The sequence below is a fragment of the Ranitomeya imitator genome, chromosome 4, assembly GCF_032444005.1.
Source record: "Ranitomeya imitator isolate aRanImi1 chromosome 4, aRanImi1.pri, whole genome shotgun sequence".
Lineage (NCBI taxonomy): Eukaryota > Metazoa > Chordata > Amphibia > Anura > Dendrobatidae > Ranitomeya > Ranitomeya imitator.
Window position 1 is genome coordinate 14,627,126 of NC_091285.1, and position 26,931 is coordinate 14,654,056.

The 26,931-nt window shown below is 43.1% G+C and overlaps 2 protein-coding genes across 4 annotated transcripts in view; both read right to left on the reverse strand.

Moving 5' to 3' along the window:
* Positions 1–4,234, reverse strand: part of LOC138675128 (aldo-keto reductase family 1 member C1-like) — a 5,912-nt gene extending 1,678 nt beyond the window's left edge. The window contains exons 1-8 of one of the 3 annotated variants that reach the window (XM_069763119.1): positions 4,076–4,234; positions 3,768–3,935; positions 3,550–3,666; positions 3,361–3,438; positions 2,854–2,976; positions 2,584–2,693; positions 326–491; positions 101–183 (exon numbers count right to left, since the gene is read on the reverse strand). In XM_069763119.1, coding sequence (XP_069619220.1) covers positions 101–183; positions 326–491; positions 2,584–2,693; positions 2,854–2,976; positions 3,361–3,438; positions 3,550–3,666; positions 3,768–3,935; positions 4,076–4,162 — 932 coding nt within the window. In that variant the 5' untranslated portion in view covers positions 4,163–4,234. Of the gene's footprint in view, positions 1–100; positions 184–325; positions 492–2,583; positions 2,694–2,853; positions 2,977–3,360; positions 3,439–3,549; positions 3,667–3,767; positions 3,936–4,060 lie in introns of all 3 variants that reach the window. The other 2 variants (XM_069763118.1, XM_069763120.1) reach the window with 2 other exon arrangements.
* An 11,637-nt stretch (positions 4,235–15,871) lies between these two features.
* Positions 15,872–26,796, reverse strand: LOC138675130 (aldo-keto reductase family 1 member C1-like). Its single transcript, XM_069763121.1, has 9 exons — positions 26,637–26,796; positions 26,259–26,426; positions 26,035–26,151; positions 25,843–25,920; positions 25,211–25,333; positions 24,740–24,849; positions 20,152–20,317; positions 19,990–20,072; positions 15,872–16,233 (listed from the first exon to the last, which is right to left on the reverse strand). The coding sequence occupies exons 1-9, from the start codon at positions 26,721–26,723 to the stop codon at positions 16,191–16,193; spliced, it is 975 nt and encodes a 324-aa protein (XP_069619222.1). The 5' UTR covers positions 26,724–26,796; the 3' UTR covers positions 15,872–16,190.
* Positions 26,797–26,931: the final 135 nt, after the last annotated feature.

The following is a 26,931-nucleotide window of genomic DNA, read 5'->3' on the forward strand; positions in this document are numbered from 1 at the left end:
AAAAAAAAGTTGAATAAATAAAAATTAAAAGATATTTAAGTAAACATAACTACTTTAGGTTTTTTATTTTGTCAAATTGAATATAATAAAAGAAACTTACGAATCAAGAGTCAGGTAACGCATGTTGTTATGGATTCCATCAAGAGCTTTCATGTCTTCATCACTTATTACAAAATCAAAAATCTGTAAAAAAAAAAATGATAAAATGCAAAAAAATCTTAAAATATTTACGTTTATCTATAAAAAAAAATAGATTTTTTAGATTTCAGACCCCAAATATGTGCAATGATGAGGCCAAATGTGGTCAGTTATTATTTCTGTTTACCTGGAAGTTCTGTTTGATCCTCTCAGGGCTGAAGCTTTTTGCAAGGACGACAACTCCCTTCTGCAGAAAATGTCGCAAAGCTACCTGTGCCGGAGAGCGGTGAAGCTTAGTAGCGACTGCATTCAGCACAGGGTCGTCAAGAACTCTGGGGGAATTCTGATCATAGCTGTCAGGAAAAATAAAAGGAATGTGAATTCCATAACACTACTGCATGTATTATTATACATAGCAGCAGTATTATTGCAGTTATATTCTTGTACATAGGAGCAGTATTATAGTAGTTATATTCTTGTACATAGGAGCAGTATTATAGTAGTTATATTGTTGTACATAGGAGCAGTATTATAGTAGTTATATTCTTGTACATAGGAACAGTATTATAGTAGTTATATTCTTGTACATAGTGGCAGTATTATAGTAGTTATATTCTTGTATATAGGGGCAGTATTATAGTAGTTATATTCTTGTACATAGTGGCAGTATTATAGTAGTTATATTCTTGTATATAGGGGCAGTATTATAGTAGTTATATTCTTGTACATAGGAGCAGTATTATAGTAGTTATATTCTTGTACATAGGAACAGTATTATAGTAGTTATATTCTTGTACATAGTGGCAGTATTATAGTAGTTATATTCTTGTATATAGGGGCAGTATTATAGTAGTTATATTCTTGTACATAGAAGCAGTATTATAGTAGTTATAGTCTTGTATATAGGAGCAGTATTATAGTAGTTATATTCTTGTACATAGGAGCAGTATTATAGTAGTTATATTCTTGTACATAGGAGCAGTATTATAGTAGTTATATTCTTGTACATAGTGGCAGTATTATAGTAGTTATATTCTTGTATATAGGGGCAGTATTATAGTAGTTATATTCTTGTACATAGGGGGCAGTATTATAGTAGTTATATTCCTGTACATAGGAGCAGTATTATAGTAGTTATATTCTTGTACATAGGGGCAGTATTATAGTAGTTATATTCTTGTACATAGGGGCAGTATTATAGTAGTTATATTCTTGTACATAGGAGCAGTATTATTGTAGTTATATTCTTGTACATAGGGGCAGTATTATAGTAGTTATATTCTTGTACATAGGGGCAGTATTATAGTAGTTATATTCTTGTACATAGGGGCAGTATTATAGTAGTTATATTCTTGTACATAGGGGCAGTATTATAGTAGTTATATTCTTGTACATAGGGGCAGTATTATAGTAGTTATATTCTTGTACATAGGGGCAGTATTATAGTAGTTATATTCTTGTACATAGGGAGCAGTATTATAGTAGTTATATTCTTGTACATAGGAGCAGTATTATAGTAGTTATATTCTTGTACATAGGAGGCAGTATTATAGTAGTTATATTCTTGTACATAGGAGCAGTATTATAGTAGTTATATTCTTGTACATAGGAGCAGTATTATTGTAGTTATATTCTTGTACATAGGGGCAGTATTATAGTAGTTATATTCTTGTACATAGGGGCAGTATTATAGTAGTTATATTCTTGTACATAGGGGCAGTATTATAGTAGTTATATTCTTGTACATAGGGGCAGTATTATAGTAGTTATATTCTTGTACATAGGAGCAGTATTATAGTAGTTATATTCTTGTACATAGGGGCAGTATTATAGTAGTTATATTCTTGTACATAGGGGGCAGCATTTTAGTAGTTATATTCTTGTACATAGGGGGCAGCATTATAATAGTTATATTCTCGTACATAGGAGCAGTATTATAGTAGTTATATTCTTGTACATAGGGGGCAGTATTATAGTAGTTATATTCTTGTACATATGGGGCAGTATTATAGTAGTTATATTCTTGTACATATGGGGCAGTATTATAGTAGCTATATTGTTGTACATAGGAGCAGTATTATAGTAGTTATATTCTTGTACATAGGAGCAGTATTATAGTAGTTATATTCTTGTACGTAGGAGCAGCATTATAGTAGTTATATTTCTGTACATAGGGAGCAGTATTATAGTAGTTATATTCTTGTACATATGGGACAGTATTATAGTAGCTATATTCTTGTACATAGGAGCAGTATTATAGTAGTTATACTCTTGAACATAGGAGCAGTATTATAGTAGTTATATTCTTGTATATAGGGGCAGTATTATAGTAGTTATATTCTTGTACATAGGAGCGGTATTATAGTAGTTATATTCTTGTACATTGGGCTGATTTTGTTATGTCCTCCTCTATTACATTCGGTAAATAAATGTAGTTTTTCTTACCAGGTCTCATCTCTGCTGGACCCCAGTACGCTGTATCCAACCAGTGTAATGTCATGAGATTTACAGAAGTCCAGTAATTTGCTCTGATTCAGGAATATGTGACATTCTACCTGTATATAAAGATTTATACATCCGCTTGTTAACATCTTAAGTTTGATAATCAACCATAAAGATGGCATTACGACACACCAAGAATTGGAGCACGACAGAAAGTATTATATTTTTTGGGGGTGGGAGAATTAATTTTAATGAGAAATCCATGATAATTACCTGGTTGCACACTGGTTTGTACTTGAGTTCTGGCATGTTGAGAATCAGCTCCAGTTGCCTTCGGTTAAAATTGGAGACTCCGATGGATCGGACGAGGCCTGCGTCTTTGCATGCTTCCATGGCCTAGAAATTGCCAAATTAGTCAGTGGTTTAATATAAAGTGGGGGGCTATTTTGTTGAGACCACCCCGGCGATCACAGGAAGTTGTGCTGGCTATAAACTTCCCCTGCAGTGGCCACTAAAGGTGGAGTGTGGTATTACATGAAAGCCAATCGAATGGATGACCATATAGTGGCTCCCACTTCAGGATAATGTCCTAATATGCCAACCAAAACTGGTAGTTGATTTTTTTCTTACAGTTTGTGGTCATTTTAGAAAAAAAAACATGCAAAAACTGTGAAAAGTGTAAACCCTTACTGAGTAATACCAAGGCTTCAACGCAATAAATTTTCATGGGGTAGGAACATTTTCCTTCAGCCAATTTTCTATATCCAGCAGTATATTTACCTTCCATGTATCCCGGATATCTGTGTTATGAAAAATCAATTTCCCATTTTCATCCATCGGATAGAGATCATCTCCAGGCTGTAGGGGAAAAAGGACAAAAATGAGACTGTGATGGCCTCTGTTTCAGCTGGAGTTTGCAGAACAGTTTCTTACTGCAAAAACCATGTACTGCTCCATAACTGTCCTAACCTTAAATGCTACGGGTGAGTGGATAATGAAGAGATCCATGTAATCCAGCTGTAGATCCTTCAGAGATTTTTCCAAGGCCGGTCGGACCCTCTCGAGAGTGTGGTTATTATTCCAAAGCTGCAGAAAAAAAATATTGAAAATGAACACGCCTGCAACTAAACATCATCCCCTAAAGGACACATTAATGAGAAAAATCAAAGTTTATGAAGTTTGCTCACTTTCCCGGTGTAAAAAATATCTTCTCTTTTCACCATCCCATCAGCAATCTTTGCTCTGATGGCTTGGCCGACCTCAACTTCATTCTCATACATATAGGCACCATCGATGTGCCGATATCCAACCTCAATGGCCGACTTGACGCCCTCTATGGCTTGTTCTTTGGTGTACTGCCAGATGTAATCGTGATCAGATTTTTATATGCATCGCTCATCTTTTTTCTCCGAAACTTCCGAAAATAATATCAAGGCTGCAAACAAGGGTAGAATTTTCTACGAGGAGTGTATAGCTTTACCTTCTGCTTACTCACCGTTTTGGGGGCGTAGGTGCCAAACCCAATCACCGGCATTTTATGCCCATCGTTCAGGACAACACAGGAGTCCGCCCTGAGAGCCATGGTGCAAAGTGTCCTGTGTCTTCTTCTGCGCAGCTGCACTTCCTATAACTCGTGTGCTGTTTGTCATGAGTTCTCCCTCCCTCGATCATGAAGCCTCAGCCGGAATTGGAATCTCTCCAACCAATCCCTCTGAACAAAGTCCAGTGTGTCTCTGTGAGGTCCAGTCAGGGGAAAAGCTGTTTCGATAGAAGTGTCGACGAGATGCACAGGCATCTCTGGTTTTGGAAGCAGAACAGAGTTGTTTTCTGACAAACTTGCAGGAGGAAGACATGTCAAAAAGTTCTGGAGAAGTATAAAAAAAAGAAGAAGTTACGATTAGTGTGTGAAGCCCCATAAAGGGGTATTTCGGCCTAAACAAGTTATAACCCAGATGATAACTGTTCGATTGGCGTGAGTCCCACCAGTGTTGGACTGGAGTACCTGGGGAAGGAAAAACAACAAGACAGTGTCTGGACTCATCTTTACCATGTGGACCATATTGGATTGGGTGAGCTGTGAATACAAGGCCAAATACAATTAAAAATGGATGCACAAGATATGGAACCCTTATATCATGTGTTTGTTTTTTCACACCCACTGAGTCAAATGGGAGAGTCAGATCGCAAAACATTTTCAGAGAAATGGTTGATGCTATTTTTTTTTCCAAGACGACCGACAGTTCATCGGAACTAGCCCTTCAACTTGCATTGGTCCGTGCGTCATTTGTTTGGTGCATAGACAACCTACACACTGAAAAACATCTCATCTAAACAAGCTCTAAACTAGAGGGTTGAAAATGCTTGAGGGCTCGTACATTGGAGAATACTTTTACTGTTTGGGTAAAAGATGGATGTCACTATACTACTGTCTTTACCGGCTCCCTGGTGGGAAACCGAACTATAGGAACGGTTCAATGTGGCTTGATTGACAGCCATCCAATATGGAGGCAAGAATCTTGGAATGTTGCAGAACATGAACACTGAAAAGAACAACTTTAGCAAAATGTGGTGTGCCTGAGCCGGCACCTCTACCTCCTTCCTGGTCCCCGAGGCCTAGTTTTCACACACTCAAACCAACCACACTTCTGGTTCCTCAAAGACAGTCCCAATAGGTGCTGCCAGCCTCACATGGTTGAAGGATGGCCCAGCTCTGGAAACCATCTCCTCCCAGACTACCACGTTACTTCTCTGGGTTCCTTATTAAGCCTGACACAGCTTATCTTCCTGCTATCGAGCTCACGCTCCATGGAGTAGCCACAGGGCTATGACTAGCATCACTCCCTCTCATGCAGTTGGCTAGTGCTCACCTGACTTTGGCTATGATAGATATTTTAGGTAACACTCGCTTGCACTCTCTATCTGCTCTGCTCACCTGGAGTTTAAGCAGCATGTATTTGCCTCCTTGCCCAACTCCGATCAAGGGGACACTTTCAAAGCAGTCCTTTCTTCTTCGCTAAAATAAGTGGCTGGTTTTCCATACCTGGGCCAGATCCAGAGGCTATCTTCCTTCTCTAACCTGGTGCAAAACACAATTTGAGATGTTTCTACCACTCATTTGCTAGCCCCCACTCAGCAATGTGGTTCCTGCTCACCACATATTCCCTCTGCAATTGACACTGTCAGCAGTGACCTCTGTCTGTCATTCACAGTCTGCCCAACCTCTCTTGGTCTCCACAAGACATAGTTTAACTCATAAGCTTTTATAGCTTTATCATCCTTACAGGCACACGGCACATAGAATGGATTCCTGAAAATGGATAGACAAGTGCACTGAACATAAATTCACATGAGATCTGGAAACACACAAATTTTACAGGCCGTCATCTTCCTCTGGCAGAGCTGTGACTGTGCAATAAAATATAAAAGCATATTAACACAGTGAATGTAAAATCATAGATGAAACATTAATTAGCACAAATATACATATTAATGAGAGGTGATTATAGTGTACAAGGAAACTCCCCAAAGTCTAATCCACCGCTATGATCTCTAGTTTTGACTATAAGATAAATTTAGTGGAAAAAAAACCCAGATGTTGGAAGTTCATTGCACCAGAAACTGGTTAAAGTCACTTCTTGTAATCAGTTCCTTCTGGTCTCATCACAACTTCCTAGAACAATCACATTCTCGAAGTGTCGGAAACTAAGGTTTAACCCTTTCTCACACCAGAACAACAGCAACCTTATAGAAAAAGACTCTTCGTGGACAACTCGTGGTGAGTTCTGGTATGGCGTCCACAAGCTCAGGGACCGAACCTGCATCAGCTGAATTTTTAAAATCCTTTTAAATGTGACATTTTTATTGTGCAAAAATAAACATTAAAACACTATAAGAATGTGGTGTTATTGTAATAGTGGAGATCCAGTGAATTAAGTTACCAAGTCACTTACACTACAGTAGTCGTATCTGTAGCCACCAGTTCAGTATTTCTCCTACTTCCCACCAGTCTGGATTATGAGCAAATCTCTGTAAATAGTGGACATTTCATACTTCTAGAAATAATTCTGAAAGCTGTCACTAGAGAGCGCTTCCCCCCATATAAAGTATAGGTTTCTGGTGATTCACTGGGAGCTGAGTTGTTACTCTGCTGTCTGTCTCACTTTCAGAGATTTGAGCTGCATCTCTTCTCCAATAACATCCTGCCGCCAGCGGGATGTCCACTGATTATTCAGCAACATCTGTGTACACTATTTAGTAGCTCAGCTCTGCTTTATCAAGACTCTAGCACCCTGACTCTGCTGTTGCAGCTCCGCTCACCACTGCCACCACTCCACTGCTCCAGCTCTGCTTTGCCTGATCTCCACTGCAAACACTTTGCTGCTCAAGCTTGGCTTTTTCTGGTCTCCACTGCCACCACACCACTCCATCAGCTCATCTTTTCTTGTGCTCCAATTCAGCTATTTCTGGCCTCCACTGCCACCACACCACTGCTCCAGCTAATTTTTTTCTGATCTCCACTGCCACCACACCACTGCATCAGCTCATCTTTTCTTGTCTCCACTGCCACCACTTCACTGCTCCAGCTCGGCCTTTTCTGGTCTCCACTGCCACCAAACCACTGCTCTAGGTCAGCTATTACTGGTCTCCACTGCCACCACTCCACTGCTCCAGCTCGTCTTTTCTGGTCTCCACTGCCACCACTCCACTGCTCCAGCTCTGCTTTGCCTGGTCTCCACTGCCACCACACCACTGCTCCAGCTTGGCTTTGCCTGGTCTCCACTGCCTCCACTTTGCTGCTCAAGCTTGGCTTTTTCTGGTCTCCAATGCCAACACTCCAGTGCACCAATTCAGCTTTTTCTGGTCTCCACTGCCACCACACCACTGCTCCAGCTCAGCTATTTCTGGTCTCCACTGCCACCACACCACTGCTCCAGCTAATTTTTTTCTGATCTCCACTGCCACCACACCACTGCTCCAGCTCATCTTTTCTTGTCTCCACTGCCACCACTTCACTGCTCCAGCTCGGCTTTTTCTGGTCTCCACTGCCACCACTCCACTGCTCCAGTTCGGCTTTTTCTGATCTCCACTGCCACCATACCACTGCTCCAGCTCCGCTATTACTGGTCTCCACTGCCACCACTCCACTGCTCAAGCTCATCTTTTCTGGTCTCCACTGCCACCACTTCACTGCTCCAGCGCGGCTTTCTCTGGTCTTCACTGCCACCACACCACTGCTCCAGCTCGGCTTTTTCTGATCTCCACTGCCACCACACCACTGCTCCAGCTCAACTATTACTGGTCTCCACTGCCACCACTTCACTGCTCCAGCTCGGCTTTTTCTGGTCTCCACTGCCACCACACCACTGCTCCAGCTCAGTTATTTCTGGTCTCCACTACCACCACTCCCTGCTCCAGCTCGGCTTTTTCTGATCTCCACTGCCACCACTTCACTGCTCCAGCTCAGCTATTTCTGGTCTCCACTGCCACCACTCCCTGTTCCAGCGCAGCTTTTTCTGATATCCACTGCCACCACACCACTGCTCCAGCTCGGCTTTTTCTGATCTCCACTGCCACACACCACTGCTCCAGCTCAGTTATTTCTAGTCTCCACTGCCACCATTCCCTTCTCCAGCTCGGCTTTTTCTGATCTCCACTGCCACCACACCACTGCTCCAGCTCAGTTATTGCTGGTCTCCACTGCCACCACTCCACTGCTCCAGCTCAGCCTTTTCTGATCTCCACTGCCACCACTCCACTGCTCCAGCTCGGCTTTTTCTGGTCTCCACTGTCACCGCTCCGCTGCTCCAGCTCAGCTATTTCTGGTCTTCACTGCCGCCACTCCGCTGCTCCAGCACGGCTTTGCCTTGTCTCCACTGTCACCACTCCGCTGCTTCAGCTCGGCTATTTCTGATCTCCACTGCCACCACTCCACTGCTCCAGCTTGGCCTTTCCTTGTCTCCACTGCCACAACTCCACTTCTTTAGCTCGTTTTTTTCTGATCTCCACTGCAACCACACCACTAATCCAGCTCTAGTTTGCCTGGTCTCCACTGTCACCTCTCCGCTGCTCCAGTTCATTTTTTTCTGATCTCCACTGCCACCACACCAGTGCTCCAGCTCGTCTTTTTCTGGTCTCCACTGTCACTACTCCACTTCTCCAGCTCGGCTTTTTCTGATCTCCACTGCCACCACTTCACTGCTCCAGCTCAGCTATTTCTGGTCTCCACTGCCACCACTCCCTGCTCCAGCTCAGCTTTTTCTGATCTCCACTGCCACCACACCACTGCTCCAGCTCGGCTTTCTCTGGACTCCACTGCCACCACTCCCTGCTACAGCTTGTGTTTTTCTGATCTCCACTGCCACCACACCGCTACTCCAGCTCGACTTTGCCGGATCTCCACTGCCACCACTCTGCTGCTCCAGCTCGGCTATTTCTGGTCTCCACTGCCACCACTCCACTGCTCCACCTCGTTTTCATCTGATCTCCACTGTCACCACTCCACTGCTCCAGCTCAACTTTCTCTAGTCTCCACTACCACCACTCCACTGCTCCACCTCGTTTTCATCTGATCTCCAATGTCACCTCACCACTCCACTGCTCCAGCTCAGCTTTTTCTGGTCTCCACTGTCACCACTCCACTGGTCCAGCTTGCCCTTTTCTGGTCTCCACTGCCACCTCTCCGCTGATCCAGCTCCTCTTTGTCTGATCTCCACTGCCACCACTCCTGGGCTCCAGCTCGGCTTTTTCTGGTCTTCACTGCTCCAGCTCGACGTTTTCTAGTCTCCACTGCCACAGATCTGATTCTTCAGCTCTGCACCATGCTGTTCCAGCTCTGCTTTGCATGGTCTCCACTACCACCACTCCACTGTTCCAGCTCTGCACTGCTACAACTCTGCTCTTCCAGCTTGGCTTCATATTGTCTCCACTCCTACAACTTTGCTTCAACTTTTTTCTATTGCAATGACTCTGCTGTTCTAGTTCTCCTTTATGTGGTCTCCACTGTTTCACCTTTGCTATTCCAGCACATCTACACGTAGCCTCCACTACAACACGTCCACTGTTCTAGCTTTGCTGCACTTTTCTCTCTGCCACTCCAGTTCTGCTACGAAGCTTGGCTTCAGTACATTTTTTGCACATACTCTTCCCTTCTGCACCAGTGGCACCTGTCCGTGCTATTTAATATCTTTGTCAACCAGCATAGGTGAGATGTAACATGAGTAAATGGGTATGTAGAGAGCTCCCCCTAGTGTTTGCTGCAGTAAGCCAAAATCGTATACCTATGCTGATTCCCCTGTATTTTGGAGGCCACTCTTTTAATAGAATATTTTTATGGCATTATTTTCAGTAGAGAACAGTTTGGCACTTTTTATTACCTAATATTATTCTGGCGCTTGTAACCTGTGCGCCTCCAGTGTTCACCGTCAGCTTTGCTGCAAAAACAAAATTCAGATTCTGAAATGCAAAAATGAAATGCTGCAAACCAAAACCTGCAGAAAATCTTAATATGTTAAAGGCAAAGAATGTGATATGTTTGGATTTTCTTCAAACTCAATGTTTAGGTTTTCAGTAGCTAGTCACTGCTGGAAAACTGAGGTGAGAACACTCAAAGGCCACCCCCCCCCCCCCCACCCACCCCGACAAATACAGTCCGAAGTCACAACCTATGGGAAAAAGCAGCAAAGTAATGGAAGGTATGAGCTAAAGGATAAAGATGGAAAATTATATATAGGGCAAGTCAAGAGAACCAATCCCCCCATCTTAAGTTACATCCTGTATTATACTCCAGAGCTGCACTCACTATTCTGCTGGTGCAGTCACTGTGTACATACATTACATTACTGATCCTGAGTTACATCCTGTATTATACCCCAGAGCTGCACTCTCTATTCTGCTGGTGCAATCACTGTGTACATACATTACATTACTGATCCCGAGTTACATCCTGCATTGTACCCCAGAGCTGCACTCGCTATTCTGCTGGTGCAGTCACTGTGTACATACATTACATTACTGATTCTCAGTTACATCCTGCATTATATCCCAGAGCTGCACTCACTATTCTGCTGGTGCAGTCACTGTGTACATACATTACATTACTGATCCTGACTTACATCCTGTATTATACCCCAGAGCTGCACTCACTATTCTGCTGGTGCAGTCACTGTGTACATACATTACATTACTGATCCTGAGTTACATCCTGTATTATACTCCAGAGCTGCACTCACTATTCTGCTGGTGCAGTCACTGTGTACATACATTACATTACTGATTCTCAGTTACATCCTGCATTATACCCCAGAGCTGCACTCACTACTCTGCTGGTGCAGTCACTGTGTACATACATTACATTACTGATCCTGAGTTACATCCTGTATTATACTCCAGAGCTGGACTCACTATTCTGCTGGTGCAGTCACTGTGTACATACATTACTGATCCTGAGTTACATCCTGTATTATACCCCAGAGCTGGACTCACTATTCTGCTGGTGCAGTCACTGTGTACATACATTACATTACTGATCCTGAGTTACATCCTGTATTATACCCCAGAGCTGCACTCACTATTCTGCTGGTGGAGTCACTGTATGCAGAAATGTGGTAAGTTACTAAACGAAATGGAGAGAGACACACACAAGCACAAAACCCTTACAATTATCAGGCGGAATGTAGGGAAAGAAAGGAACAAGGAACAAGACCTTCAGGAGTAGAGATTACTGTTGGGAGATTAATGAGTAGAACTAAAGTCCTTCTTTATTTGTGCTGCTGTTGTGATAAGTCTCATCAGATACTGTTGGGTGCGGTGATATCCACACGTTTCATTCCATATTTCTGCTATATTCCAAGTAAAGCAATCTAGGGCAAAACCGCCGCACAGCCCTTCCTTAACCAACAGTGATACACACGGTATACGTGTCACTTCTTATGGGTCCGACTCTCCGGTCGAGGTGCACGCTGGAAACAAGTCACGCCACTGGTACTGTGTAAGAAGAAGCGGCAACACTCACCGATCCTGTGTGGTCCAAGTTTTTATTAATAAAACACAAACATGGTATCTTCACGGCATCGGGAAACAGACGAAAAGGGAGGTGAGCAGGATGTGACGACGGCCGTTTCGCGCCGACGATAGCGCTTCCACGGGTCTGTTTCCCGATGCCGTGAAGATACCATGTTTGTGTTTTATTAATAAAAACTTGGACCACACAGGATCGGTGAGTGTTGCCGCTTCTTCTTACACAGTACTTTCTGCTATATTCCATTGTGTGTTCTACTGAGGTGTAACACTGCCTTATCCAGGGAAAGTCCACAACCCTGCTCATTTTCATTCATTAGAATTCTAGGCCAGTAAATGTGATATGATCCAAAACAGAAAACATAAATTGGGTACCGCTATGGGTATGATCACAAATGCCAGTTAATGGCATCACCTTTTTGATATCCATGTGGTAGATTGAAAGTGATGCCTTGTTCTAAAGACTGTTGGACCAATGCACGTAGAGCGGAATCTATAGTTCTAAGGGATGCAGACTTTTTTCAGCACAGAGCACTGGATACGTCGAGATGGGAATATATTTGGTTTTTATTAAGTTACCTAATAATTCTGCACAGTAATAGTTACCTGCACAAACAGATATCCTCCTAAGATAGCCAAATCTAAAAAAAAAAAAAAACACTCCAACTTCCAAAAATATTAAGCTTTGATATTTGTCTTTTGGGTTGACTGAAACCCTAGCTGTTGATCAATAATAAACAATAATCCTCTAAAATACAACTTGCCTAATAATTCTGCACAAAGTGTATGGTCAGAGCTTTTGGCAAGTCTGTGCGGTAACAGCTATCACCAGCAGGAGCGCATGCAGGTATATAGTTGTAAAGTTTCACCAACTTGCACGCTTTTTCAGGCTCAAAACTACAATACTCTTTTTGACTCGGAGTCCCAAAAATTCACCAAATTAATCTAGTCGCACGTGAATATTAATGAACTTGGTACATCTTACTCCAGCTGACTGTTGATCAAAACTGATGTTAGTCTTGATGAATTCCCCCCTAAGGCTTCTCCTTTTTGTGAACTCACTTTTGACTTTGACTTCAAATGAGCATAAAAAGACCTCAAAGTGGAAACATACCAAAATGCCAGTGGAATAACTGGTCGTACTGGTTATTATTTTTTATATTATGTTACCCCCATGCTCGGACTGGCCCACCGGAGAACCGGAGGATTCTCTGGTAGGCCCAGGCACTGACACCTGCTCTGCTGGCATACTGGCCAGCAGCTGCCTAGGGCTCCCACTGCTCCAGGGGCCCTCAGCCAGTGGCTATGGGGCTGCTGAGTCAAAGGGGCCCGCCCTGTGCCAGTAGCAGCAGCTGGAGACAGGATCCTGTCCCCGCTGCTAAAGCAAAATGAATATTCACGCTTCCCCACGCCCCTATGGGCGTGGAGAGGCGTGAATACCATTTCTCTTTAAAAGTGGGCAGCGTTAGTCGCAGGCTGCAGCTAACACTGCCCGCATGTAATGCCCCACCACCGGACCACACACACAACACCGCACACACACAAACACACAGCACCGCACACACACACACACAGCACCGCACACATGCAGGCACACAGACTCACAGAGCAGCTCACCTCCCGGCATCCTGCTTCCTGTCTGAGACAGCCCAGCTGGATGACATCATTATCCAGAGCGCTGTCTCAGACAGAAAGCTTCCAGCGAGGAATAGGCTGCTGGGATGAGCTGCTGCGGGGACGTGAGCTGTGCTGTGTGCCTGCGAGTGTGTGTGTGTGTATGTGTGTGTGTGTGTGAGAGTGTGTATGTGTGTGTGTATGTGTGTGCCTGCATGTGTGTATGTGTGTGTGCCTGTGTGTGTGTGTGTGAGAGAGTGTGTGTGTGATGAGCTGCAGTGAGGTGTGTGTGTGGTGGTGAAGGACAATGATATTGGTGGAGGGAGACAATGATGGAGGTGATGGGCAATGATGGTGGTGGGGGGAAACAATGATAGAGGTGATGGGCAATGATGGTGGTGGGAGGAGACAATGATGAGGTGATGGGCAATGATGGTGGGGGAAGACAATGATGGAGGTGATGGACAATGATGGTGGTGGTGGGGAGGAAATCATGGAGGTGAGGAGAGGCAATGATGCAAGTGATGGGCAATGATTGTGGGGGAGACAATGATGGAGGTGATGGGCAATGTTGGTGAGGAAGGGAATGATGGAGGTGATGAGCAATGATTGTGGGGGAGGCAATGATGGAGGTGATAGGCAATGATGGTGGGGAGGCAATAATGGAGTCGATGAGCAATGATGGTGGTGGGGGAGGCAATGATGGAGGCTATGGGCAATGATGGAGGTGATAGGCAATGGCGGTGATAGGCAATGATGGTGGGGAGGCAATGATGGAGGTGATGGACAATGATGGTGGTGGGGGAGGCAATGATGGAGGTGATAGGCAATGATGGTGGGGAGACAATGATGGAGGTGATGGGCAATGGTGGTGGTGGAAGGCAATGATGGAGGTGATGAAATGGGTAATGATGGTGGTGGGGGGAGGCAATGGTGGTGGTGATGATGGAGGTGATGAAATGGACAATGATGGTGGGGGAGGAGGCAATAATGCAGGTGGTGGAATGGGCAGTGATGAAGGTGGAGGGGGAGAAGGCAATGATAGAGGTGGTGATGAGGACAATGATGGGGGTGGAGAGGGGATGCATTATACTTTATGAGGGGGCTACATTATATTCTGTGGGGGGCTACATCATACTATATGAGGGGGCTACAGTATACTCTATGGTTGGGTGCATTATATTCTGTGGTGGGGCTGCATTCTCTCAGGGGACTAAATTAAATTCTGTGGTGGGCTGCATTATACCCTATGAGGGTGCTACATTATATTCTATGGTGGGGACTGCGTTATACCTGAGGAGGTTGCATTATAGTTTGTGGGGTGCTGCATTGTATTCTATGAGAGGGGACTGCATTATATTTTATGAGGGGGCTACATTACATTCTGTGAGGGGGCTACCCCAACCCTTGATACATAATTAGGACGTGAACTACCTTATATTATACCCTGATATTAGCGTTTTTTACCGCACAATTGGTGGTCTTGTATCTATGTAGCTACATAGTGGGCCCCAAGAATGATTTTCTCTGGTGGGCCCAAAGTGCTCCAGTCTGACGCTGGTTACCCCCTTATGCTTTTCTTCTAGTTGTAGAAGAGGAATGTGGAGCCTTTTGAGAAAAATAATGTGGCCATATACAGTACAGACCAAAAGTTTGGACACACCTTATCATTTAAAGATTTTTCTGTATTTTCATGACTATGAAAATTGTACATTCACACTGAAGGCATCAAAATTGTGAATTAACACATGTGAAATTATATACTTAACAAAAAAGTGTGAAACAACTAAAATTATGTCTTATATTCTAGGTTCTTCAAAGTAGCCACCTTTTGCTTTGATGACTGCTTTGCACTCTTGGTCTGTACTGTATCTAATTAAGCAATTTCTGAATATTGTGATCCAGGAAAACCCCTTCAAAAAAGATTGTCATCTGGCAGGCACTGTATATGGAGGGTATGTAGTGTTTCAATGCCTCTGCAACATCATTATGTCACAGTGCAATGAAAGGATCTTATAATTGCAGCCATTAATGTGGTATTAAGAAATTCCTAAAAGACATGAAGAGACTTTTGCAATTAAATTATGTGAAAATTTTGAAAAACTAGTAACAATTATAAGACCAAAAACACATATTTTAAATTCCTCACCAACTGGTTTTTCAGCCAGAAATACTGGGAAATAGGAAACAGAGGGAACATGTGGGAACAGAGATTACTGAAGAGAGATTTGAGTGATCAGAACTGAAGGGCTATTGTATGCATTTCCACAAAGCTGACCTTGGGGACACACTCACGTGATGACATCATTATACTGATGAGGCTGTTTTGTTTTTCTTGTTTCTTTTCACATAACATATTTAAAGTTAGAACGGTATAAATGAAACCTTCATGGTGGAAATCAATAGAAAACAATGTTCTAAACTAAAATAATAAAGCACTGATTCATTTAAATTTTAGAATATTTAAAAAGCTGAAGGACCGCTATGGGCACGATCACAGACGCCCTTAAAAGATTTTCAGGTATTTGGCAACCATGTGAAAGACTGGAATCAATGAAATTAATATGAACTTGAACAGAATTGTAAGAAGATTCAAGGATTTGAATTGCAACACTAGTTTTTGATGAATTTTCCAAACTTTCAAAGAGATACCACATTAAAATTAAATAGGACATAACATTTATTTTATTGTAATATACAGAAGAATGTTGTACTCTTGACTTAAAACACAAAGAGATTTTGCTGTGGAAATGCATAATCTAAGCCTTAGAATTTCACACTCTATGTTAAAATTTAAATCTTTGTGCTGTCGTTTCATATCTGAGCCATAACAAGCATTACAAAAAAAGTCAGACTCAATATTCTAGATTGTATATTCTCTGCAGATTATTATCTGATTATTATCAGATTATTATCTGCTAGATTAACATACTAAGACATATGGGTTATAAGGATGAATCCAGAGAAATTGAACAATGTTCTTAATAGTCATCATCATAGGGATACTTGGGGCTTTCTTTCCAGCTAAAATTGAAAAAAATAGATAAGTATATAAGCAAAAATAGTACATAAGTATATAAAGTAAAATAAAAAATAAATAAAAATACATTAAAAAATAATTCTAAAAATAATAATAAATAAAGTAAACACAAAGAAAAAATATGAATAAATATGTTCCTAAATGCTAGAGCATCAGGAAAGATACTTACTTTTTAAAAAAAAACAGATACATTTTTATTTAACCAAATTCAAGGTACAAAAATCGCAATGAGAATAACATTAACAATGGTCATTAGTTTCAGAAATTCCCTTCGTCCCTTCCCCTCCCCCACTACATACAAGAGCAGCGAATAATGCATGGTATAACCTAAGTTCAGGGTCATCTTCTCTCCACCCAAGGTGTCCATAGTGTCTCAAATGTTCTCATGCCTTTTCTCTTAACATAAATGTTTTTTTTTTCCATATTCACAATAGAGTCAGACTATCTGAAAAATTCCTTCAACGTCGGCGGATCTTCATTTATCCAGTATCTGGCGATTAGTTTCCGCGCAATATATAATAATCTAGCTATTGCCACCTTATATTTATTATGTACCCGTACCTCCTCCATATATCCCAGTATACACACAACAGGATCCCTCTCAATCCATCAACCATATGCTCCTCCTATGGCATTAAGCACCGTTGTCCAATATGGGTTCAGATTTGGACACTGCCATAACATATGGAGAATTCCAGCCCCCTCCACCCGGCACTGAGGACACTCAGAAGTCTGTCTAAGATCCGCTCTATAGAGCCATTCAGGAGTCCTATATACTCTATTGAGCACATATATCTGCGAGAGTCTGCCCGGTTCACTCAGCGATAATTGGGGTATACTGTATATTCCATCATCACTTCCCATTTATCTTCCTCTATCCTACCCAACTCCTCCTCCCATTTTCCCTGTGCTCTAATAGGATAATTATTTATAAAATTATGCATTAGATCCTTATAAATGCCCCACACTACCCCTTTTGTTCCCCCCTCTGCGCAGACATAATCAATCAATATATCCTTGTGAATCTCCATATTCATCGTCTTGCTCTGCGTAACATAAGCATGCCGAAACTGCCCATATTGAAATCTGCAGACCTCCAGTGGCTCATAATCCTCCTGCCACTTTCCAAAGGGCACCAGTCCCTGAGCGTCCTGCACCTGAACCATGTACTGTATTCCCAGTCTCGTCCAATTTTTAAATTCTCCAATGTTAACAAATTCTGGTAGAGGCTCGTTTTGCCATATTGGGGAAAAATTTGTCAAGTGCTCCAAACTAGGGTTGAGCGACTTTTCTTTTTATAGGATCGGGTCGGGTTTCACGAAACCCGTCGGGTCGAGTGAAATCGGCCGATCCTTTAGAAAAGTCGGGGTCGGCCGAAACACGAAACCCAATGCAGTGCATTGGGTTTCTAATGGTTCCCAGGGTCTAAAGGAGAGGAAACTCTCCTTCAGGCCCTGGGATCCATATTTAAGTGTAAAATAAAGAATCAAAATAAAAAATATTGATATACTTACCCTCGGACGCGCCCTGGTTCTCACCTTCCTTCCTAAGAATCAGCGCCTGAAGGACCTTCGATGACGTCGCGGCTTGTGATTGGTCGCGTGAGCGGTCACATGGGCGTCACGCGACCAATCACAAGCCGCAACGTCATCTAAGGTCCTTCAGGCGCTGATTCTTAGGAAGGAAGGCTGAGGGTTAGAACCAGGGCGCGTCCGAGGGTGAGTATATACCTATTAGGAATACACTCACCCTCGGATCCGCCCTCGGACGCTTCCTTCCTAAGAATTAGCGCCTGAAGGACCTTAGATGACGTCGCAGCTTGTGATTGGTCGCGTGACCGCTCACACGACCAATCACAAGCCGCGACGTCATCGAAGGCCCTTCAGGCGCTCATTCTTAGGAAGGAAGGCTGCCGGTGAGAACCAGGGCGCGTCCGAGGGTGAGTATATCAATATTTTTTTTATTTTTATTCTTTATTTTACACTTAAATATGAATTCCGATACCGATTTCCAATATCTTAAACATATCGGAACTCGGTATCGGAATTCCGATTCCAGATCAGAAGATCGCCGACCTCATGGCCGACCCCACACAGGGGTCGGGTCGGGTTTCATGAAACCCGACTTTGCCAAAAGTCGGCGACTTCTGAATCTGGCCGACCCGTTTCGCTCAACCCTACTCCAAACCCCTAATCTTTTTAATTGCCTCCCAGACTTTATGTATCAGCGCTAAAGTAGGATACACCAAACCCATCTTCCTAAAACTTCCTGCCTCCTAAGCCCTGAACCAAGGGATCCCTCCCCATCACCTGGACCAAGACCCCTTGTATTGAACCTGCCCCAGACGTTTCCCTCCATCCCCTCATCTGTTGGCCCTGAGCAGCTAAGTAATAAATCCAAGGGTTCGGAAGCGCCTGTCCCCCTCCATCCTTGGGCCTTTGCAATATCTCAAGTCTTATCCTCTGCTGTTTTTTTCCCCCACACAAGATCCCTAAATATAGAGTCAATAGTATGAAACCACCGCTTAGGGAACCATATAGGGGCATTGTGCAATACGTACAACAGTTGGGGCATCAAAATCATCTTAACCAAATTAATTCTTCCCACTACTGAACTACTGAAAGATATAGTTTACACCATGCCCCTACTTTACTCCTAAACTTACTCAGCAGTGGAATCAGATTCAAATCTGCATAGTTCGAAATCGGGAGTGCCACCTGAATACTCAGGTATTTAAACTGTCGCACCACTGCCAACCCACTATCCTCCCCCGACATTGGCAAATCAACAACACAATCATCTACAGCCATGACAGAGGATTTTTCCCAGTTAATTTTTAATCCCGATATAGACCCAAATGTTTTACTAATATCCATTGCTCTCAACAACGACTCTCCGGAATCCTCCAAAGAAAGCAACACATCATCTACATACAGGGATAATTTTTCTTCTACCAAGCCATATCTGAACCCTTTAACCGAAGCCGCCCTCCTAGTTGTCTGCGCCAAAGGCTCCACTGTGAAAGCAAAAAGCAGCGGGGACAGTGGACACCCCTGCCTAGTCCCCCTATGAAGAGAAAAGCTCCCAGACATTTGCCCGTTAACTCTGACCCTAGCGGTTGGGGAAGTATATAGCAACCGTATCCATGAAATAAAGGTCGGCCCAAAACCAAAGCGTTCCAACACCCTCCAAAGATACTGCCACTCAACACTATCAAACGTTTTACGCGCGTCCAATGATACCACGACCCTACTACCCCTATTGTCTGATGGCAGCTGCAAATTCAACGTAACTCAACGCAAATTAATCACCGTAGACTTATTTGGCATCAATCCGGATTGGTCAGGATGAACAAGATCCTGAACCAGACTCGCCAAAATTTTAGCCAAAATCGTTACATCTACCGTCAGCAACGAGATGGGCTTATAAGATTCCGCCAACCCCGGATCTCTTCCCTCTTTCGGAATGGCCACCACCACCGCCTTCCTCATGGACGCCGGTAATTCACCCTCCTGAAGAGCCTCTTCAAAAACCTTTTGCAATCTGGGTGTTACCATCTCAATTAATTGTAAATTTCACTCGGGATACCATCTGCCCCCAAGGCCCTATTAGCCATAGATATAATAGCCATTTCAATCTCTTCTTTTGTTATGGGCACCTCCAGTCTCCCTCAATCACTGCCTTTAATACTCAGGAGCCCTGCTTCCTGAAGAAAACCCTCTATGAGGAAAGGTACTTACAGATCAACAATAAGGTAGCGCAGGTTTTTATTGACTCCATCAAGAGATTTCATATCTTCGTCACTTAATTCAAAGTCAAAAACCTGAAAGTGAAAAGTAATAAACAATGTAAATTGTTTTTCGAATAAAGGAAATTATTTTAATTGGAGTTTCTTCATTTACCTGGAAGTTTTGCTTGATCCTCTCAGGGCTGAAGCTTTTTGACAAGACGACACATCCCCTCTGTAACAAATATCTTTGGGCCACCTGCGCAGGAGAGCGGTTCAGCTTCTTAGCGACTGTATTTAATATGGGGTCTTCAAGAACTTTGGGGGAATTCTGATCAATCCTGTCAGAAAGAAAGCAAATTCAATTTTGCACTTTTTCTAACATTGTGGACAATGGGGAGGAAAAAGGCACAGTTGTTTAGCGTTCTCCAAAAAGCACCAAGAAAATAGTCATACGGCCATCTGTGATATCTCATTCTGTGAACGACACTATTATATGAGCACTATATGTAACGCTATCATATGCATACTATGGAGGGTACTGTTACTACTATCACAGGATAGTCACTATTACATGAGACATGAAGAAGCAAGTTGTTTTATTTTGTACATAGGAGCAGTATTATAGTGGTTATATTCTTGTACATAGAGACAGTATTATAGTAGTTATATTCTTGTACATAGGGGCAGTATTATAGTAGTTATATTCTTGTACATAGGAGCAGTATTATAGTAGTTATATTCTTGTACATAGGAGCAGTATTAGCTATAATATAACGCTGGGAGCGTCACTCTGCCCGAAGCCTTTATAGACTGCGCAGGCGCGACGTTCCTAGCGTTACATTATAGAGTGTCAGGAAAAAAAAATTACGCCGGGAGGCGCGGACTGCCGGGAGCAGGGGGTGGGGAGCAGGGGGACACCGTGCACATATTTGCGCCCTGATTATGCTGTGGCACTTCATGCTACAGCAAATTGTTACTTACGCCATTTCTTTCCGCCCATTTTCTTCGTCCTCCTGCTGCCGGAATCGGCGCCTGCGCAGTCCGCGCTTTCCGGCGCCATTTTCATGAAGACACACTGCAGGCGCCAATTCCGCCAGCAGGAGGACCAAGAAAATGGCGGCGGAAAGGAATCAGGTGGCGCGAGTAACAAATTGCTGTGGCATGAGGCTGTGGCACTTCATGCCACAGCTATTTGTTACTTACGCCACCTGATACGGGGCATATACTATGGAGCATCTTATGGAGCAGCGTATGGGGCATATGGATGGGAGCAGCAAATTAAAGAACGGTGGCACAGGATGGGAGCAGCACATGACAGAACGGGGGCGCAGGATGGGAGCAGCACGTGACAGAATAGGGCAGCACATGACAGAACAGGGGTGCAGGATGGCAGCAGCACATGACAGAACGGGGGTGCAGGATGGAAGCAGCACATGACAGAACGGGGGCGCAGGATGGGAGCAGCACATGACAGAATGGGGGAGCAGGATGGGAGCAGCACATGACAGAACAGGGGCGCAGGATGGGAGCAGCACATGACAGAACGGGGGCGCAGGATGGAAGCAGCACATGACAGGATGGGGGCGCAGGATGGGAGCAGCAAATGACAGAATGGAGGTGCAGGATGGGAGCAGCACATGACAGAATGGGGCGCAGGATGGGAACAGCACATGACAGAATGGGGGCGCAGGATGGGTGCAGCACATACCAGGATAGAGACCATATACCAATATAAATGCTCGCCACCAGGGCGTAGAACGGTTTCAATAGCTAGTCTATAATATAACGCTGGGAGCGTCACTCTGTCCGAAGCCTTTATAGACTGCGCAGGTGCAACGCTCCTAGCGTTACATTATAGAGTGTCAGGAAAAAATAAATGGCGCCGGAAGGCGCGGACTGTCGGGAGCAGGGGGTCGGGAGCAGGGGGACACCGTGCACATATTTGCGCCCTGATTATGCTGTGGCACTTCATGCCACAGCAATTTGTTACTTACGCCATTCCTTTCCGCCCATTTTCATCGTCCTCCTGCTGCCGGAATCGGCGCCTGCGCACTCTGCGCTTTCCGGCGCCATTTTCTTGAAGACACACTGCAGGTGTGTCTTCAAGAAAATGGCGCTGGAAAGCACGGACTGCACAGGCGCCGATTCCTCCTGCCGGGATCGGCGCCTGTGCACTGCAGTGTGTCTTCAAGAAAATGGCGCTGGAAAGCGCGGACTGCGCAGGCGCCGATTCCGCCAGCAGGAGGACCAAGAAAATGGCGCCGGAAAGGAATCAGGTGGCGCAAGTAACAAATTGCTGTGGCATGAGGCTGTACCACTTCATGCCACAGCTATTTGTTAGTTACGCCCCCTGATACGGGGCATATATTATGGAGCATCTTATGGAGCAGCGTATGGGGCATATGGATGGGAGCAGCAAATTAAAGAACGGTGGCGCAGGATGGGAGAAGCACATGACAGAACGGGGGTGCAGGATGGGAGCAGCACATGACAGAATAGGGCAGCACATGACAGAACGGGGGTGCAGGATGGCAGCAGCACATGACAGAACGGGGGTGCAAGATGGAAGCAGCACATGACAGAACGGGGGCGCAGGATTGGAGCAGCACATGACAGAATGGGGGCGCAGGATGGGAGCAGCACATGACAGGATGGGGGCGCAGGATGGGAGCAGCAAATGACAGAATGGAGGCGCAGGATGGGAGCAGCAAATGACAGAATGGAGGCGCAGGATGGGAGCAGCAAATGACAGAATGGAGGCGCAGGATGGGAGCAGCACATGACAGAACGGGGGGGCAGGATGGGAACAGCACATGACAGAATGGGGGCGCAGGATGGAGCAGCACATGTCAGAATGGGGGCGCAGGATGGGTGCAGCACATGACAGGATGGGGGCGCAGGATGGAGCAGCACATGACAGGATGGGGGCGCAGGATGGAGCAGCACATACCAGGTTGGAGACCATATACCAATATAAATGCTCGCCACCCGGGCGTAGAACGGGTTCAATAGCTAGTAGTAGTTATATTCTTGTACATAGGGGCAGTATTATAGTAGTTATATTCTTTTACATAGAAGCAGTATTATAGTAGTTATATTCTTGTACATAGGGGCAGTATTATAGTAGTTATATTCTTGTACATAGCAGACAGTATTATAGTAGTTATATTCTTGTACATAGGAGCAGTATTATAGTAGTTATATTCTTGTACATAGGGGCAGTATTATAGTAGCTATATTCTTTTACATAGGAGCAGTATTATAGTAGTTATATTCTTGTACATAGGGGCAGTATTATAGTAGTTATATTCTTGTACATAGCGGACAGTATTATACTAGTTATCTTCTTGTACATAGCGGACAGTATTATAGTAGTTATATTCTTGTACATAGGAGCAGTATTATAGTAGTTATATTCTTGTACATAGGAGGCAGTATTATATTAGTTATATTCTTGTACATGGGAGCAGTATTATAGTAGTTATATTCTTGTACATAGGGGCAGTATTATAGTAGCTATATTCTTTTACATAGCAGCAGTATTATAGTAGTTATATTCTTGTACATAGGGGCAGTATTATAGTAGTTATATTCTTGTACATAGCAGACAGTATTATAGTAGTTATATTCTTGTACATAGGAGCAGTATTATAGTGGCTATATTCTTGTACATAGGGGCAGTATTATATTAGTTATATTCTTGTACATAGGAGCAGTATAATAGTAGTTATATTCTTGTACATAGGGAGCAGTATTATAGTAGTTATATTCTTGTACATAGCAGACAGTATTATAGTAGTTATATTCTTGTACATAGGAGCAGTATTATAGTGGCTATATTCTTGTACATAGGGGCAGTATTATATTAGTTATATTCTTGTACATAGGAGCAGTATTATAGTAGTTATATTCTTGTACATAGGAGCAGTATTATAGTAGTTATATTCTTGTACATAGGGGCAGTATTATAGTAGTTATATTCTTGTACATAGGGACAGTATTATAGTAGTTATATTCTTGTACATAGGGGGCAGTATTATAGTAGCTATATTCTTGTACATAGGAGCAGTATTATAGTAGTTATATTCTTGTACATAGGGGCAGTATTATAGTAGTTATATTCTTGTACATAGGGGCAGTATTATAATAGTTACATTCTTGTACATAGGAGCTGTATTATAGTAGTTATATTCTTGTATATAGAAGGCAGTATTATAGTAGTTACATTCTGGTACATAGTAGCAGTATTATAGTAGTTATATTCTTGTACATAGAGGCAGTATTATAGTAGTTATATTCGTGTACATAGGGGCAGTATTATAGTAGTTATATTCTTGTACATAGGAGCAGTATTATAGTAGTTATATTCTTGTACATAGTAGCAGTATTATAGTAGTTATATTCTTGTACATAGGGGCAGTATTATAGTAGTTATATTCTTGTACATAGGGGGCAGTATTATAGTAGTTATATTCTTGTACATAGGAGCAGTATTATAGTAGTTATATTCTTGTGCATAGGAGCAGTATTATAGTAGTTATATTCTTGTACATAGGAGCAGTATTATAGTAGTTATATTCTTGTACATAGGAGCAGTGTTATAGTAGTTATATTCTTGTACATAGGGACAGTATTATAGTAGTTATATTCTTATACATAGGGGCAGTATTATAGTAGTTATATTATTGTACATAGGGGCAGTATTATAGTAGTTATATTCTTCACCATCACATATAATATACCAATATCCTTGTTCTTACCAGCCCTCTACTCTGCTGGACCCCAGTACACTGTATCCGACCAGCACGATATCACGAGATTTGCAGAACTCCAGCAATTTGCTCTGATTGAAGAATATGTGACATTCCACCTGTGCAGAGATATAATGGCTCATGACTATATATAACACTGTGTACAATATGCAATTACGGTATTTAAAGAACATTTCACTCTAAAAATGTTGACGGTACAATATTAGAGCAACTTGGCAATGTTTTTTTTTTTTTACAGAAAGAGCCCCACACTTGTTCACGGGTTATATTTGGTATTGCAGTTCCATTAACATGAACGCAGTTGAACTGCAATACGACACACAACCTGTGGGAAAGATTGGTGATTTTGTTCTGCATGTTTTGTTGTTGTTGTTTTGTTTTTTTTAAAAAAAAAACATGTTTTTCTAATTCTTTAGGATGTTTATGTATATATTATCAGTACTGGTCAGTGATATGTACCTGGTTGCACACTGGTTTGTACTTGAGTCCTGGCATGTTGAGAATCAGATCAAGCTGTCTTCCGTTAAAATTGGAGACGCCGATGGACTTGACAAGACCGGCATCTTTGCACGCTTCCATAGCCTAGAAATGGGGTGAGATAATCTGAGAGATTCTCTTTCCGAAACTGGGAATCATACCCGGCATGTTGAAGGAAAAGTTATTCTGTTTAGAGTCCCCCATCAACATTTAGATAATTATACCCCCTGAAGTCAGTATTTGTCTGCCAGTTGTAGGATTAACTTTTTCTGGTTTATTCCTGCTTTCCAATTGTGACTCCACATATTTATTCCGATCCTTGACCACGACTTGTGTATTGACAACCTGACCTGACTCGATTTTGTTCCTCACTTTGACCTCCTAGTTCTTACCAATCTTTCTGCCTATTTTCTGCCAGCCAACTCCACCGGCCAGCAGCCACTCTGTGAAATCAAACCAGGCGGCAATAAATAAGTCCAGATCCCTCTTTTTTAAGTGTTAAAGGGTGAAGACCAATGTTTCCCTAGGATCCTGATTATGGAAGCCATCTTAAGAGCTGCCACCTTGATTGGTTACATCAAGCTATTTAGGACAACCAGTACCCCGATGTTTACCTTCCATGTTTCACGGATATCTGTGTTATGAAAAATGAATTTCCCATTTTCATCCATGGGAAAGAGATCATCTCCGGGCTGTGGGGGAAAAAAGGATTTACATATAATTTGCAAAGTTATCATGTCTTCTGCTTCAATCACAGAACTAAATGGGAGCCATGGCTGATCGATCCCACACATATATTTACGAACCTTGAACTCCACTGGGGAGTGGATCAGGAAGAGATCCATGTAATCCAGCTGTAGATCCTTCAGAGATCTTTCCAGCGCAGGTCGAACTCTCTCGGGAGTCTGGTTATTGTTAGAAAGCTGCAGAACAAATTAAAATCTGTAACAGATCGGCATCACCACCTAGTGGCCATATTACTGATAAAAATAATATTTTGATTGTTCAGAACTTTACGTTCTGCAGTTACCTTCCCAGTGTAAAAAATGTCTTCCCGCTTCACCGTCCCATCCGCAATCTTTGATCTAATGGCTTCTCCGACCTGGACCTCATTGCCGTATAAAAATGCACAGTCAATGTGACGGTATCCGACCTCAATGGCGACCTTGGTGCTCTCACAAGCCTGTTCTTTGGTGTACTGTGCGGAATAAGATGCAATCATTATAAGTCATGTTAAAATTGCAGAGTTGCCGGAAATAGTGCACACTCTCTATGTTTCCCTATGGGGTATATGGCACAATAGTTGCACGGTGCATAGGGAAACATAGAGGTGGCGAGAGACCAGCAGTAATGCCGCTTTGCCTTGCATTCAGAGGTGCAACCGCTACTTTGTGTCTGATGCACTCACCGTGTCTGGAGCGTAGGTGCCAAATCCGACCACCGGCATTTTATTCCCATCATTCAGCACAACGTAGGAGTCCGGCTTCAGAGCCATGGTGCAATGTGTCCCAGTGTCTCACAGTGCACAAGCTGCTGCCTGTATTTATCTAGTCCTTGCCCCACCCTATTGCGCGTCCTACAGGTTCGTGAAGGCAGCCGCCTATGCAGCAGAGGTTCTGCATTGACAAAACGTGAATGAAGGGAAGGGCCACAGGGAAATTTGAGAAGGTTGTTTCTTCACGATTGCTTCATATGAAATAATA

What these genes read in the sequence shown, in the direction of transcription:
- LOC138675130 (XM_069763121.1), bottom strand. Translation starts at nt 26,723, where the DNA reads ATGGCTCTGAAGCCGGACTCCTACGTTGTGCTGAATGATGGGAATAAA. An exon ending in GCACCTACGCTCCAGACACG is followed by an intron (nt 26,427 to 26,636) that starts GTGAGTGCATCA and finishes TATTCCGCACAG; the next exon opens with TACACCAAAGAACAGGCTTG. An exon ending in GGATCAAGCAAAACTTCCAG is followed by an intron (nt 20,073 to 20,151) that starts GTAAATGAAGAA and finishes TTTCACTTTCAG; the next exon opens with GTTTTTGACTTTGAATTAAG.